The sequence below is a fragment of the Cervus canadensis genome, chromosome 7, assembly GCF_019320065.1.
Source record: "Cervus canadensis isolate Bull #8, Minnesota chromosome 7, ASM1932006v1, whole genome shotgun sequence".
NCBI classification, from domain to species: Eukaryota; Metazoa; Chordata; class Mammalia; order Artiodactyla; family Cervidae; genus Cervus; species Cervus canadensis.
Window position 1 is genome coordinate 73189738 of NC_057392.1, and position 16979 is coordinate 73206716.

The following is a 16979-nucleotide window of genomic DNA, read 5'->3' on the forward strand; positions in this document are numbered from 1 at the left end:
TATTACATGGATATCATATATTGTATATTATCTAGTTAAACCCCTTTTGTTTATAAAAACTAAATGCCACAGACATTTATTCACTATTCTAATGTGGCTCTGTTATATTCAGAAGAAATGATTGCATACATTGGAGGTGAGTACAGAAAAGCATAAATCTAGCATCTTGAGAAGAAGCAAAGAACCACAAAAAACTTCATCGGTGTCTGGTGTTGTTATTCATTAAAATCTTTGCAAAAATCTTCTTCTGAAAAGTTCTTTCAGAAATGGGGCACCAACAAAGCTATGGTGCTGGGCAAAAGCTTTCCTTCTCCTTGCACCCCTGCTGTTATCTTTAAAGTTCTAACAATTCAATCTGGTTTATTTAGGCTAGTGAATATTTTTTTCAGTTCCATAAACTTTGTTTCTCACGTCTTTTTTTGACTCGATGGATTATTTCTATGAAACTTTAATTCCAAACTGTTCTACTAAGTTTCAAGAATGTTCTTTAATTGAGTCTAGAAAATTTTTAATGAGCATCCCTTGTAAACCAAGAGCTGGGGAATACAAAAAATGAATGATCATTGTAATCATGTATAAACAGACAATTATAATACACTGTGATGGGCAATGCTACATAGGGCAATGAAGGGATTTAGTGGTTTTGTTTGTTTGTTTACATACACTGAAAAATAAAAATCCCTGAAATACTTTATCAGGCAACAAAAATGAAGGAAGAAAAAAAATTATTTGGGGGAAGAACAATGAGTAATTGCACCATGTTTTAAAAGCACAGGTGCTTGGGGGAATGATAAGGGTATGTGGGATACAGGTGAGAACAGCCACATTATGATGGGCTTAAAACTCTTTATGGAATTTTGTAAGGCAACAGTAATTTGTTTAGGGTTATAAAGTTACAAGAGGTCGAATGTTTTTAAAAAGATCTAACTGAGACATTATGGAAGTTGATGAAAGCAGGGGAAAGAGCAGCCCTGGGACCTGCCACTCTTCACTGTAAAGCTCTTCTCTCACTGCACTGTGACTCTCTTCCGTTCCCATAGACGATGCGGAGATGAGCGCATTGGTAATGACATGCCCATCAGCCCTCAGCCACATCCCTATTTTAAAACTGAATTTGCACAATAGCTTTTTGAAAGGCCTGTCACTGCTTTAGTGTCGCCTCTGGTCCCACCTCTCTGTGGGAGCTGACATTTTGCTGATACTTCATCAGGCTGGACCGCCTGCCGAGAAGCAGCTTGGTAAAGGATATGCATCTCACTGCTGGGAAGGATGGGAGATGTATTATTTAAATACAATTTATTTTATAGCAACTTTAAAAATCAAATTGAGGATTGCTTCGGAGAGGTTGGAAGTATATTATCGCACCTCACCTCTTTGGGCCTGGTGATGCTTAACACTCAAAACTGTTCTAATAGTTTTTTGTTTGTTTTATCTTATTTTACTTTACAAGTGTTCTTTTTTCTACCTTAGATAATCATCTTTTTCTTATATAACAGTATGTCAAAAAGGAGATGCTAGCCCTAGTTTAGGGTAGGTATGTTACAGGAAGTTGGAAACAGCTTAGAGGTTGTTGGAGGGGCCACTTGTTTCCTCATGATCTGAGTTAATACTCCAGTTACATGAACTGAGAGAAAAAGGATAAGGGGTATGAATCTACACATAAAGCAATGCAATGATTTTTGGTCTATTTTTTGAATCTCAAATCTATTAAGCTAAATAATATTTGTTCCAAAAATAAAATAGACTAGCTTGATAGCAAAATTTTTGTTGGTTGAAGCTATTTGCTGGTTAATTTAATTCAACCCAAATGTCAACTTAGTCACCTGCTTAGAAACAGGAAAAATCAACACCTGAAAAGTTACGAATTCTTAATATTAAAACAGAAAGTAAAGATTAAGAAATCATTCAGATTTCTAGGGTTTTCCTGATAGCTCAGTTGGTAAAGAATCCGCCTGCAATGCAGGAGACCGCGGCTCGATTCCTGGGTCGGGAAGATTCACTGGAGAAGGGAGAGGCTACCCACTCCAGTATTCTTGGGCTTCCCTTGTGGTTCAGCTGGTAAAGAATCTGCATGCAATGCAGGAGACCTGGGTTCGATCCCTGGGTTAGGAAGATCCCCTGGAGAAGGAAAAGGCTACCTACCCCCCCAGTATTCTTGCCTGGAGAACTCCATGGACTATAAAGTCCATGGGGTCGCAAAGAGTCGGACACGACTGAGCAACTTTCACTTTCATTTTCAGACTTCTAAGAATTTTCAGACTACAATTATTTGCCAGCCACTGGTACACTGGAACTGTTAATACCAGCTTGGAAAGCCAATGGTTAATATGCAACCTGTTAAATTTTGGGGAATTTTCTGAGACAGGTGACATCACATTGGTTGCTTAAAATCACCTTGGTGGGAATATTACACAGGAAATTGTCAAATGAACCAAAACAGGGTTTTTATATTTTAGAGAATTAGTAGTTAAACATTTATCAATTTGTTTACAGAAGGTTCACACCTGTCTTTATTAGGGTTTTCATGGCACTTAATGATTTTGACCATCATCTCATGATGAATCATCATTTCATGATATTTGATCATATTTGATAAAACTTGTTTGATCATATAACATTTAAAAGTTGTATTTGGAATTGGTATCTCCCTACCTGGGGCTTTCCAGGTGGCACAGTGATGCCAATGCAGGAGATGAAAGAGATGCAGATCGATCCCTGGTTTGGGAAGATCCCTTGGAGTAGGAAATGGCAACCCACAAAAGTATTCTTGCCTAAAAAATTCCACGGACAGAGGAGTTGGCGGGCTACAGTCCATGGAGCTGCAAAGAGTTGGACACAACCAGGACGGCGCACACACACACACACATACACATCTTCCTTTCAGTATCTTCTCCCTTATCCTCTTCTAATTTTCTCTTCTTCATAGTGAAGGGGTCTGTTTTGTAAACACTCATAAGAAATCATGGCAGAATTTAGAGAAGTAATAACAATGACCGAGGGAAAGAAAATGGGATTTCTGAAAAAAGGGAAGTGAAGTGTCCAGAGGAAACATTTACTAATTTTTTAAAAGCATTTTAGTGGTATTGTCAAGTTATGCTCAATACCCACCTCATCTGAAACAGGAGAAAACAATCTTAAAGAGCAACAAGATCAATTGGACTGAAGAACACACATCTTCACTATATGGGGACAGGAAATGGCAACCCACTCCAGTGTCCTTGCCTGGAGAATCCCAGGGATGGGGGAGCCTTGTGGGCTGCCATCTATGGGGTCGCACAGAGTTGGACACGACTGAAGTGACTTAGCAGCAGCAGCAGGAGCAAGACCACCAGATGATACTTTAAGAATAGACAACTATCTTACGTGTTTAGTGTGTGACTGGTCTGAAGATGATACATTTTCTCCCTTGTAAAGGAGAAAAATAGTTAAGAAGTACATATGGGAAAGACAGAAATGTAAAAAGGAGAAAAATATTCACTAATAGTCCTTAGAGATGGCCATTATTAACATCTGCTGTCCTTTCTACTACAATTTCCCACACACATACATGTGTACAGGTTTTTTACAAATTTGGAGCATTCTCTATATACAACTTTTAATGTATATTTAATGTCAATTCTTCCAACGTTACACATTCATCCAAAGCATGACTCTTAATGGCCTCAGAATAGTCCACTGATGTGTTATAGGATTTGTTTACTCATTCTTGCTCTGCGTGGCTACTTAGGTTACTTTTATTTTGTACTTTAGCTAGTAGAAATAATACTGGGATAAAGAAAAAGCTGGGATCACTTCTGAGATTATTTGGTAACAGGCCTGATATATGAGACTAAACCTTCACAGAGATGGTACGCTCTCATCAAGAGGGTGTGAGTGTCTATTCAACCATAACTGTCACTAACCCTGATACTGGCTAGCAAGAAGAAAGAAAATGTATTGTCTACCATAATTCAGATAGTTTTCTCACACAGTGAAAGCAACTCTTTTAAAATGGAATTATTTTGCCCAAGTATTTGTATTTATAACTTCTAATAATTGGAATTTATATAAAGTCAATATCTTTAGCAATGCTTTTTGTCTCTCCTACCTTTAAAACATATTACCTTGTATAGCCTACAAGTATTTTTACAGTTCATTATGCAGAATAACTAAGTTTTAAAATTCCGTAAGCACCATTTTCAGAGTATATATAAAAATATATATGTGTTTTTTCAAACATAAACCCCTTTTTAAAATGCCACACACATTTCTTGTGGAGTACATGAAGCATTTTTAATGAGTCTTATGCTTTGTTTCCATTCATTTTCCTAAATATCCTATTAGGATTATTATATAATTTGTGTTTCTATCTGTGCCTGTAAAATCAGATAATAGCATATAACATTAAAATTGAACTGGTCTAGAAGTTGGGGAACATTTTTGCCTATCCAAATCAATTTATTATCTCATATATCAGATTGCCAATAAAGTTAGAATTGTCACCTAAAAATCTCTTGGGACTTTCATAATATATTCTCCTTGGTTTTGAAATCTTTGACTGGAAGATAGTTGCAACATAACAATTAAAATTAATATTTTAAAGAATGAACAGTTTATCTTTCTCTCTCCTTGTTTCTAAGTAGTCTATTTATATCACCTAACAATTGAAACAGATATATCACTATCTGTTTAATAATTATTTCATTAAAATTGAGTTAGACAAGAGAAAATGTCACTTCACTTTGGAAATAGCAAGCTACTACCTTTTGAATATGTAAATTATTACCTTTAAGCTTTTTTAAAGGAAACAAGTAGGTTAGGGATAGCCAACTGCTGCACTAGCAAAATTTATACCTTTTGAAAGGCTGTCAACAGTGCCAGAATGACAGTCCTAAAGTACAAATGATCTAGTTATATCTAGAAAAATCATCAGGCAACAACCTTGTTCTATCACTCTTGCTTGAGGGTTATCCTTGGGGGCAGTCATGCATTTTCCCAAATGATCAGATGATTAGCTAAGTGCTAAATACTACCCTAATGTTACACTTTATATTTACATTTAAGTTTCCGGTTTTATTTGCTTGTTTGTTTATAGAAAATTCTAAGCACTAGCAGCTAATTCAGATCAATGTTCACATCTCATAACATCATAGACAATCCAAACACTAGACTTTTGTTAACCTTGATCAGAAACATTTGAAATAGTAACATAAAAATACCGTCGTTACCATCCAGCCCACAGCCTTTCTCAAGTTTTCAAGTAACTGTTTCATGGTGGATGAAGTAGAAAAGGCAATACAGGCAGGGTTAACAGAGGTTATGTAAGAATTACAAGCAGAAAAGGAGATAGCAAAGTAGTAGTTCTACACACTCTTTGAAGCAGATTCAGTTTGACTAATCACTTTTTATCAGTCTCTAATCTGTTCCCACTCTGACAAGAATGAGAAATACAGTCTAGCAGATTTTTAAAGTGCCTTTCAGTATAACTTTAAATAGTATGCTATGATAGATGGGTTCCAAATATCTCCTAGCTTGCAGGTCTTTTGCAATGAGATTTTGCTACTCCTCTCATCAGGAGGCAGAATCTCTTTCTCCTCCCCTTGAATCTGGCTGTCCTTATGACTTACTTTAACTAACAGAAAGTGACAGAAGTAACTATGTGTGGCTTCCAAGGGTAGGCTTTTGAAGACATTGTAGTTTCCGCCTTTCCACTTTTAGATGCTCTTTCTTAGATTGCTGTCTTAAGGCTGTGATGCTTTGAGGAAGCCCAAGCTAATCTCCAGCCGTCATGTACAGATGTGAAAGTTGGACCACAAAGAAGACTGAGGGCTAAAGAATTGATGCCTTTGAACTGTGCTGTTGGAGAAGACTCTTGAGAGTCACTTAGACAGCAAGGAGATCAAACCAGTCAATCTTAAAGGGAATCAACCCTGAATCCTCAATGGAAGGACTTATGCTGAAGCTGAAGCTCCAATACTTGGGCCACCTGATGCAAAGAGGTGACTTATTGGAAAAGACCCTAATGCTAGGAAAGATTGAGGGCAGGAGAAGGGGGCGACAGAGGATGGGATAGTTGAATGGCATCACTGACTCAATGGATATGAACTTGGGCAAACTCCAAGAGATAGTGAGGGAGAAGAAGGCCTGGCAGGCTGTAGTCCACGGGCTCGCAAAGAGTCAGACATGATTTAGCAACTGAACAACGACAAAGGTAACCTTGTGTAAATGCTATGTACAGGAAAGGCTGGATATCCCTGCTCCCAGCTGATCTACTAGCTAGAAGCAGCCACTAGTGACTGCAGGTGAGACAAGAGGGAGAATCATCTTATCAGTCCAAACAATCAAAGTTGTTGTTGGCAGGATTTGGTACCAAATATTGAGGTTTTTCAATATAATAGATAATTAGAACATACACTCTTACACTGTAGCTCACAGAGCAGTTTTGAAAAAGCATTTATAAAGCTAGCAACTTTAATAACTTTGCTGGTCATCTAGTCTAGGTTAATAACTTACATAGGGTACAGGCTTTTCCCATGTAACCAGGAAGACAGTCACAGTTTCCAGTTTCTTTGTTGCACTGACCTCCATTCTCACAGGGTCCACAGAAGAACTGGCATGCTGGTCCCCAGAGGCCATCAGGGCAGGCTTGTAAAATAAAACAAGAAAGAAAGAAAGGAGCTATTTATTACCACCTTGTAATAAATCTCAAGGTGGTCCCAGATTTCTGCTGTTGCCTAAATGAGTAGGAAAATGTGTGTGTGTGTGTGTGTGTGTGTGTGTGTGTGTGTGTGTGTGTGTATGTGTGTGTGTGTGTGTGACTGAGCTGCAAAGAAAGAAGCATTCAGAGTAGCTCCTAAGGATTTATCACACTTCCAAAATATTCCATGAAGAAATCAACTTGAGGCCATATCTTGTCACTTTGGAAACACACATACAGAGCCTGGCTTTTTGCTGAAAACGTGGTTTCTCAGACTGTAACAATGGAAGCAATTTTGATGTATATTTTTGGAGGCAGTTGCACAGAACATGATCTGAAATGAGATATAATTTATAAAGGAAGCTTGGAAGGTGGAGTGCTTGGGATTTGTTCCACCTGAACCCTCTTTTCCCAGTCTTTGTTTATTTTCTAAGCCAGAATAATCATTCCAGAGGTTTGTAATTTCTGTATTTTATAAGACTGTGCAATGTATAAGGGGGAGACAGAGAGACTTGTGCTGCTTTGTTGAATGTTCTTGAACTAGAAAAGGATGGCTGATACTGCAGGGACCACTGAGGGCTCAGTTAGAGGTTTCAGTCTCCATTGAAACCACTGGAATTTGAAACCTGGTGGAAAGCATGCTTTTAACACAGGGAAAACAGTGAGACTTTCTTAAACATGTGCTAATTATAGAAAGTTACATAAAACCAAATTTGGCTATCAAGTATCTTCAAGTCTTGGGCAGAGCTTCTGAATAACAGAATTATTAATTATTTTAGGATGTTCATACCATTCTTGGCTTCTATTGATCACTTCTTCTGTGCCAAGCATTTTACATAAATTAGCTGACATTTTCATAAAAATCCCTATATGACATAGCAACTTTATCTCCACTTACATAAGAAACTAAGACTTGGAGAGGTTAAGTGACTTATTCTGGGTCACGGTTAATAAGTAGCAATGTCAGTATTGGAATCAGAACTGGCTTTTGAAATTGGTGCTCTCAGTCACTACACCCAACTTCTGTGATGATACTACTAGTACTCAGCACTTTTCATGTCAATTAACCAGCTCTTAGGGTTCCATCAGAGTTCAAAATTTCACCAATATGGAACTAGTCTAAGAAAAATCGGTCCTTTTAATGGTGACACAAAGGCTTAACAGACCTCCTTAGAGAGACACAAGAGACTTGCTGGGCCAGAGTCCTCCATAGTCAAGTCTGTTTGCACCTGGGGTCCAAAATACCCCAGGCTACAAACTAATCAAAGCAAGGCAAAGACGCTGATTTTTTTTTTCCTCTCTCTCTTTTTTGCTATTTCACAGATTAGTGTAGAAACCAGCTCTACTGCTCTTAAAAGTCATCAGTGATGGGCTAAATAAGGCCCGGTGCTGATTATGGAGAGCACTGTTCATTAGTGCCATTGAAACAATTTTAGTCTTTAATTAACCATTCATCTGCAATCTAGACACAGGTCTGGAGTCAAGATTTTTAAAGATACGCCTGGCTCTAGGAGCACTTGGGCTACTTCACTCTTTGAAAAAAGAGAAAGAAGAACAACAGGCCTGATTTTCATCATGAACAACATTTGGAGAGCTTTTCTTGCCTTCATTTTAGCTGCCAATCATGGTGATCCTGTTCACCCGCTCCAGTCTGAGTCATAATTTCATTTTGTGGTTAGACAAAAATATCAGAATTGGACAAAGTTATCTGATTAAAAAATAATATGTTTTCCTGAGACTATGGTGATCTCTCTATTTTGCTGATTTACATATACTTTCAACTCATTTTCCTTCACAGTGGGAATCTCAAAAGCATTTTCCAATATAGTATATTCAGCAGTTGCTTTGAGAAAATGTTATCAGAATAAATTAAATTTACCCAGGTGTGTATATATGATATTGTCTCCCATGTGTTGACTTCTAGGGTACAACTTCTTTAGTAGGGAAATGAATGAGGGGCTGACTCATAAAATCAGTTGAAGCAGAAGGAGGTTTAGGTATTGGAATGGGACCCACTCTTATACCATGTTCAATGCATTTGTATAATGTCAGCCTTCTGTTCCCTCAGGTTCTCTTCCTCATTACCTAGAAAGTCCCTCCAGCTGCATAAAAAGCCCTAATCTCTACAAAATCTTGTTTACGTACTCTAGTTCCACAACCAGGTCCACAGCCACAGGTCAACCCGGAAGACCCTTATTCCCTTTCAGTCAGCTTGGACAAACCCTGCAGACCCTGTGAAGATGATAATGTAACAGCAACGTGTAATATACAAGAGTCAAGGACAACCTTCCACCCCAGGCCCAGCCTCTGTAAGTGAACCCAATAGTATGACGGTTTCCATTCAAATCTATCATTGCCTCCTGATTTTAAACAAGGTTGTTTTGGGTCACTTCACAGGCAAAAAGTACACTTGCCATTAGTTGTGATAACCGTACTTATATGTTCAGACCTAATATGTGCTAAAAGGAAATAAACACTGTGATAATTTCCCTTAAATAAAATAGTAAGAACTGCTTAATTCATAATGTATAATATGAGAAAAAGAATAAAGAGAATAAAGAGAAAAAGAATAAAAATTATTGAATCATGTTTATATATTTATTTAAGAAAATATAGTAATTATTGAGCAACCTCTATATGCCCTGATTGTTTTAGTAGTCTGGGGATACTTTGGTAAAAAATAAATAAATAGCTACCCTTCCCTTGTTGGGACTCAGCTTCCAGTAGGAAGTGTGCAGGCAATAAACATTAGACATAATAATAATTAGAAAATATGGTATGTTAGATGATGGTAAGCACTTTGGAAAAATACAAAAGTTCAAGGAGACTTGCAGGTTGCAATTTTGAGTGGCATGGTACTGACAAGATTCACTAAAAAAGTAACACAATCCATTTTGAGAAAATGAGACAGCCACGCAGATGCCTTAGGAGAAGCATTCCCTGAGTCCACAATCCAGAGAGAGCTGTTACTAACATCTTGGAATACCTTTTTCCAAATTTTACATGCACCTACACATGCATGTATCTATACATGTTACTTATCATTGGAATTATGCTGCATACAAACTTTCGTATTTATAGATTTACAAAGAAATTATTCACAGAGATTTCAGAAAGGAGCACACTAATAATCATGTTTAAAATTTTCAAAATGCTTCTATGGTTTCCACTGCATTTGTTTGAGCTGTCCAGCTTTAGATGTAAAGAAGATGATTCTTTCACTCTGAAAGTTAGCAGCCCTTACTTGATTAACTCAGCTCAAAGAAGTGATTGGCCAGCTCTCATCTTCTTAGGATAAGATTCTCTGCAATGTGATCTTTCGTCCCTTGCTCAAGCCAGCAAGGGGACAGCTAACATCACAGGCTAAGAAGACAAGGTTAAATGGCTTTATTGCCCCCCTGTCTCAGTTTCCTCACCTGCAAATAGGGGATTGATAAAGTTTACTGATTTCCCAAGGACCTGGGTAGGGTGGAGTAACTAATTAATGATCGGAGGGTGCTAAACCAAAGCTGAGCATTGTTATTAGAGAAGAAAGAAAATTTATCATCCAATTGTACCTCTCTGGCATCTGTTGCCTTGGTAACCAGATTTGCAGGTGCAACTGCCATTTCTGGCACTGCATTCCAGGGTGTTCTCCTCCACGCACTGACATTCTGAAGAGCAGCCAGCTCCGTAGACCCCCTTGGGACAGTCTGCAAGCAGATTGAGGCAAAGCGGTCACCTGAAATCCATGCTTTGTTCCTTTTACATTGTGAGTGCACAGGCATGTAGTTCTGTGGGGCCTGATTATGGGAAAAACAAGGGGATCATCCTGGCTGCCAAAAAAATAGGGAAACAAATGTCTTTCAAATCAAGCAATTCATGTGCTTTTTGGCAACTGGATGTGAACAGTGAAGCCTGAACTACTTAAAAGGCTTTGGTGTTTCTGGGAGAGAAATTGCTTCTCAATGTGCTCCATTGGTGCCTGTAGTTTATAGTCTCCAAAGGCTGCTGACGCCTGCCAGGCCCCATATCCATCCTTTCGCAGCTTGGCAATGATAGATAGACAAGCATTGACGGGAAGGCTCGCCACTGTTTTCATTCCCTTTCATTATATGGTAATCTGCAATAATTCTACATCATGTAGATGACCCAAAACCTTCATCCTGACAGCACCATTATCTTGGCCACATCTTTGGCAAATGGTGCCTCCCTTTCCTTCATCATTTTCCCCGTGCTGTTGAGTTTTAGTTATGCTAGTCAGCACAGGAATTCTAATTTGAGAAAGTCCCACCTTTGCATTCAGGAAAACGTAAAATTATCTTAGTTATCTTTTTGAGGAGTTATAGTGCTTCAATTTCCTTTCCAAAATATAACTGACAATTTTTTTCTCCCACATTAGAGGAGTCTAAGGGACTCAAATAAAAGATCTTTCAAGTGCCCTCCAGGCTCAAATTATATTATATACCTGTATAGGCTTTGCTGTGGAAAATTGCTTGGTAAGAACAAAAAAAACCACTTGACTTTCTTGATAGATGGAAATTATGAGCATCTGCTAATTTGTGCTATTATTAGCAGAGGTAATCTGAAGTGGTGGTTACAATCCACTATGGAGGGTGGTCTTTGTCTCAGTTACCAGGGACAGAGTTACCCCCTAAAGCAGAACAGAATTATCAACAGGGCCCCTTTTCACTGTTAATAGTATCCTATTTGGATGATACTTCCTCATCCTTCCTGCATCTTCTAAGTGTTGAGTTTTTTCCTAGACTCCCCAACCCCTAGCAGCTTTCAGAGCTATTGTCTTCCTTGATGTGGACTTCTTGCCACTCTCCAGTGCTCATTTTCCTAGATTGGTTTCCAGGCCCTACTCTTTCTGGTTCAGCTTGCAGAACAGGGGTTCAGTGGACAACTCATACCATGGAATACTTAAATGTGACAATTGAGTATATTAAGAACATAGTACTGGGGAATGAAATAAAGGAAAAAGTGGAAGAAGAAATTTTTTGTTGGCAATCTAGCATTTTCTCAGGGTTTGCCATGCATTGAAACATGTCCTCCAAAAATGCACATGTTTAAGTACTTCCTTCTAGTACCTCAGAATGTGACCACATTTGGAAATTATGTCTTTGCTGATATAATTAGTTAAGGTGAGGTCATATTTGAAATTGTGCTGCTGCTGACATAATTCATTAAGATGAGGTCATACTGAAGTGGGCTGGACTTATAGTCTGATATGACTCCTGTCCTTATCAATAGGAGAAATTTGGACAGGGGGCACTCACAGAGGGAGAATGCCATGAGAATACTGGAGTTCGGGACAGGAAGCTAGGGGAGAGAGGCCTGGTGCGGTTCCTCCCCTGGTGCCTGCAGAGGAATGTATGTGGCCCGCCAGCACCTTGATCCCAGACTTCCAGCCTCCAGAACTAGGAGGCAATACATTTCTGTCGTTTAAAACACTCAATTCGTGGTACTTCACTGTGACAGGACTAGAAAACTAATGTAGGATTGCAAATTCAAGCCTCTTAGGGCCAGGCAAATGGCATTAATAAATGAAGCCTCAAGTCTGAGCAGTAAGAGTCCTGAAGACCTGGAATGTGTATGTGTTTTCTAAAGAGGATCACATTCCCAATGCTAACCACCATTGCCACCACCACCATCTGCTTTTTAAATTTTTGAGCAGATGAGTTATGATTTTAATGTTTTTCACCAAAATATCTGATATTAGCTTATGAAAAATTAAAGAATTATTACTTTAAAATGTGGTGAATCCTCTTACCTTGGAACAATAACAGAAATTATGCTATCTTTGTTTCTAGGTTTGTTCTAGGAGGTATCCAATGCTTTGGGATACACCGTCAGCACCTGCATTGTTCTCATTTGCCCATGTCTTCTCCTCTTTGGTTCTCTGTTCCTTGTGCATACCTTTTCTCATGCTGTTGCTGTTCACTGCTATCATATCTGACTCTTTGTGACCTCATGGACTGTAGCATACCAGGCTCCTCTGTCCTCCACTATCTCCTGGAGTTTGCTCAAATTCATATCCATTGAGTCAGTGATGCTATTTAACCATCTCATCCTCTGCTGCCCTCTTCTCCTCCTGCCCTCAATCTTTCCCAGCATTAGGGTCTTTTCCAATGAGTCAGCTCTTCCCATTGGGTGGTCAAAATTTTGGAGCTTTGGACCTAGACTTGTTTTTCAATGAAGCCTTCACTGGCTCTCTTATTGGAGAATTCACTACTTGTTCTGTTTTTAAGGGGTATGCCTTTTCTAAAATAGATAAGGTCCATGGACATTCAACTAAAAATACAATGTAGGACTCTAAAAGGTCTCTGATATTTTACACAGGTCATGGTATTACTGAGGTTCACTCAGGAAGGATTTTCAAAGGTGTGACTATGGAATAGGTGGGAGAGTGAGGTGCAGACGGGTTTCAGGTTCACAAGGACTTGCACAGTTTCAAGGTGGGATGTTAAGGTGGGCACCCAGAGCTGTCCCAGTAGGAGAGAGCTTAGAAGTTACTGATGAGCTGAAACACTTCCTGGTGATTGTGTTTTCTTGCATCTTTGGCAGTATGTGATTGCTGGTCACAAATAAAAACTGAACAGCATGATTTAGACATTTTAGGGAATTTTCTTTTGCACTAGAACTCAGTGTATTGGATTTTTGATGTTTAATTTCCGTAAAGTGTGGAATGTCCACTTAAATGAACTATTAACATCTTCCTCTCAATAAGTAAGGTAAACACTAACTAGGAAAAAGACTTCAGAATATTTTTTTTTCACTCATCAAAATATAGATTCTATAATGTAAGGAGGCTAAATAAAGACTAAAACAAAAATTGTGATATGTATATAATATGACTGTATAAAATACACTATGCTTTTTACTTTCTTCCTTTGTCTGATGTAAATACAGAACAAAGATGTGCTGCTCACCATTTTGTTCCACAAGAGTTAAGTCCTAACCCATTGAAGCTGCTTATGAACAGTAAACTCTGAGAAATTCAGGATGAAAAACACGATGAGGCACTCTGTGCTTTGGAAAAACATGCCCTTAGATGGTTAGATGCATATCTTAGGAAGAATTTCAAAAAGCCAGATTCTTTTATCAACATGTTTATATATACATATATATATATATACACACACACAGTCAGACATGACTTAGCAACTGAGCAACAACATACATTTTTTTAGTAGAGTCTTATTTTTTTTTTAATTACCTTAAAATATTTACAGACAGATGGATTTATATAACTTGGTGATAACACTAAAAATATACAGGGTATTTCATATTATTGCACTTCCTCCTTAATAATATATAAGGCATTTTACTTTACATAAATAAATAATAATGTATAATATCACACAACAGGTGTGGTACCAATTAAGTCAACCCTAAAATTAAATGAGATGAGTATGGGCAGCTAGTGTGCACATGTGCACTCAGCACTTGTCATGTCTGATTCTTTGTGACCCAATGGACTATAGTCCACCAGGTTCCTTTGTCCATGGGATTCTCCAGGCAAGAATACTGGAGTGGATTGCCATGCCCTCCTCCAGGGAATCTCCCCAACTCGGGGATGGAACTCGTGTCTCCTGCATCTCCTGCATTGCAGGTAGATTCTTTACCCACTGAGTCACCTGGCAAGCTCAAGGGAGGATACAAATATATGTAAATAAATTGGCTTCTCCCTTACTTCCTTGGAGCAGTTTCCTCAGAACTGAGTGGCTGTCTCCTGGGCTCTAGTCTTCAGCAAGACCTTGATTAAAACTTAAGTTCACAACTCTGATGCTGGATGTTTCTTTAAGTTGACATTAAATATTTTCAGTAATTTTCTGAGTTTTCTTGCTTCACACACAGAGAAAATTTAGTGCCTCAGACTTACTCAAATGACAAAACCTCCCATAGCGCCCTGGCTCGCACACACAGGCTCCATATACCCTGTGGCAATGGCCATTGTTGGCACAGTTACATTTCCTCTTGCAATTCTTCCCAAAGAATCCTTTTGGGCATCCTGGAGGGTAGAAAGACAAACAAAGTGAATATTTGCCCACATGCAAACCTCACTAGAGCTATTGTTACATAAGATAAGGAGACTGCAAAAGGTAAGATGTTTCTAATCTGATTAATCAAGAGACTAAAGAGATCTTTTAAAAACTACCCCTATGATTTTATATCATTTGCCCCAAATTCTACAATGACTTGCCATTGCTGTCAGTAATGTAACTCCAAATGTAAGAAGAAATGAGCCCCTGTGCTGGCTGACCTTATGTTGCACTAGTATCTCCCTGACTTCGGCTCCATCAGCAGATCCCTCTCAGGCACCCCTAAATCACCCCATTCTTTCTCCCTTGTGAGTCGGGTCACACGTGGCCCCCTGAGTCTGCAGCGCTCTTCCTTCTCTCTTGCCTGGCTCGATGTTTCCTCATTTTGAACGCTTCTGCTTAAGGGTCACTTCTCTACAAGTCGTTCCTGGCTCACACAGTCTGCATGGCCCTCACGGTTCAACCTCCAAGCACACGGCAAGATTTAACCTGAAATACCTACCAACATGTGTAACCTATATCTGCTTTGAACAAGACTATAAGTTCCATGAGGAAGGGCCAGGGTCTGTTTCATTTTTGTTTTCTTAACATATCATAAAGCCTGGCACAGTGTCTTGCAACACTTAATACATATATTTGAATAAATGAATAAAAATTGGTGGATAAGTAACTAGGGTGTGAGCATGAGCCTTCCTGCACCTCTCAGAGAGCAAACTTGGTTTTTCTATCTCCCCAGTTCTACAATCTGTGAAATCTAATAAACTCTCCATGATTTCTGGCAATCCCTGAAGACTGACATCTTCATGACTCTCTGCCTTCAGCTCCTGGGACTGTACAAGCAGTTTCTTTTTGTGTGTTTTATCAGCCCATGTAGAAAATGTGGTTTCTTGATTGGTTTCTATGAAAAATCCACACACAGCACTCATTGGATGGGTATTTCGTAAGTTTTTCGTGCATCATTTCTCCTCTCTCTCTCCTCTCCTTTCTTTTTCTGGTTTTCATCTCACATCCTCCCTGATTTGTCCAAAGAGCTTCATTTTCTTCTTTCTTTTAGTATGCAGAGCAAATCAATTCACCCCAGCCCCTGTGTGCAAACCTGCACACACAAACTCAACGTTTTGCTCAGTGGATGAGACAAGGCTTTATCTGTATCAGGATTCATCCTGCTTGGATCACAGCTGGAGATTTAAGTACCACTTATTTTGTTCTGTTATGCATTTATCAGTCAAAGCAATTGTGTGCTCTTGTGTATACACACACACACACACACACACACACACACAGCCCTTTATGTCTTCAGAAAAGCCCACCTTGAAAAATACAGACTCAGCTTTTATTCTATTTCTTATTAGAAACCTCAAGAACTTAAAGAGTTGTCTCACAGGACCAGACATTCCTACCGTCTCCACAGGTTTTCCCATGAACCCCTGGGGGGCACTTGCATCGCCCAGTCAGAGGGTAACAGGTGCCTCCATTCTGACAATCACAGATGTCATCATACTCTCTCACACTGGTCTCTGGGGAATGAGCTATGAAGAAAACATGAAGGTGAATATGCAGTGTAATACTGTCATTGTGACACAAATAGAGAGGGGAAAAAGATTGTCTATTAGAATTGATTCTCGGTAATTAAAATCTCTGTAACTTGCAGACGCAGGAGTCATCTCTGGCCTGTTCATCATTCCTGGGGGAATTACTGGTACAGGTAGTTAAAATGATGCTGACCAGAGAACTGCTAACAAGGTTTACATGCAAAATTTACCTTGCTCCTTAAACTCTTACCCTCACATTTTTCAGAACTACATAAACATTTTTGTTGTATAGATGTCACTAACCCTAATGAGAAACAAATTGCATCTTCCATTTTGAAAAATAGGAAGAAAATGTAGGAAAGAAGAGCCATGTGTTTTTAACCAGAAATGAATGTAACTAAGACTATCTTGAGGATTCCAAGGTATTCTGCACCATCCAAGACTGACGAAGACAAGCAATTGTTTTCTTTGGTTTGCTGTTTTGGGGGGAAGTGCTTAGTATTCCATTAAAAATAAACACGGTGTGGAAAATGCCTATGATTTTAAGCTTGAGTAAGTACAGCTGTTGAGATCATTTCAGTAGCCATTTAAATTGACATTTTATCATCATTGGCTAAATACTATAAAACTACATTTTTATTACCTCCTCTATCCACCCCCCCTACACCATTCCAGATGCTAATATGGAAACTTGATTTCTAACTCACTTTTTTCTTTGCTTCCAAGCCTGTGGTTACTATGACA

At 38.8% G+C, this 16979-nt stretch overlaps 1 protein-coding gene across 1 annotated transcript in view; it reads right to left on the minus strand.

The window, feature by feature from the left end:
• The window catches only part of LOC122444958 (EGF-like and EMI domain-containing protein 1), a 627705-nt gene that overhangs the window by 73916 nt on the left and 536810 nt on the right, over positions 1-16979 (minus strand). Inside the window, exons 14-17 of the mRNA XM_043473804.1 lie at positions 16104-16232; positions 14544-14672; positions 10234-10368; positions 6493-6624 (exon numbers count right to left, since the gene is read on the minus strand). Coding sequence (XP_043329739.1) covers positions 6493-6624; positions 10234-10368; positions 14544-14672; positions 16104-16232 — 525 coding nt within the window. The remainder of the gene's footprint in view (positions 1-6492; positions 6625-10233; positions 10369-14543; positions 14673-16103; positions 16233-16979) is intronic.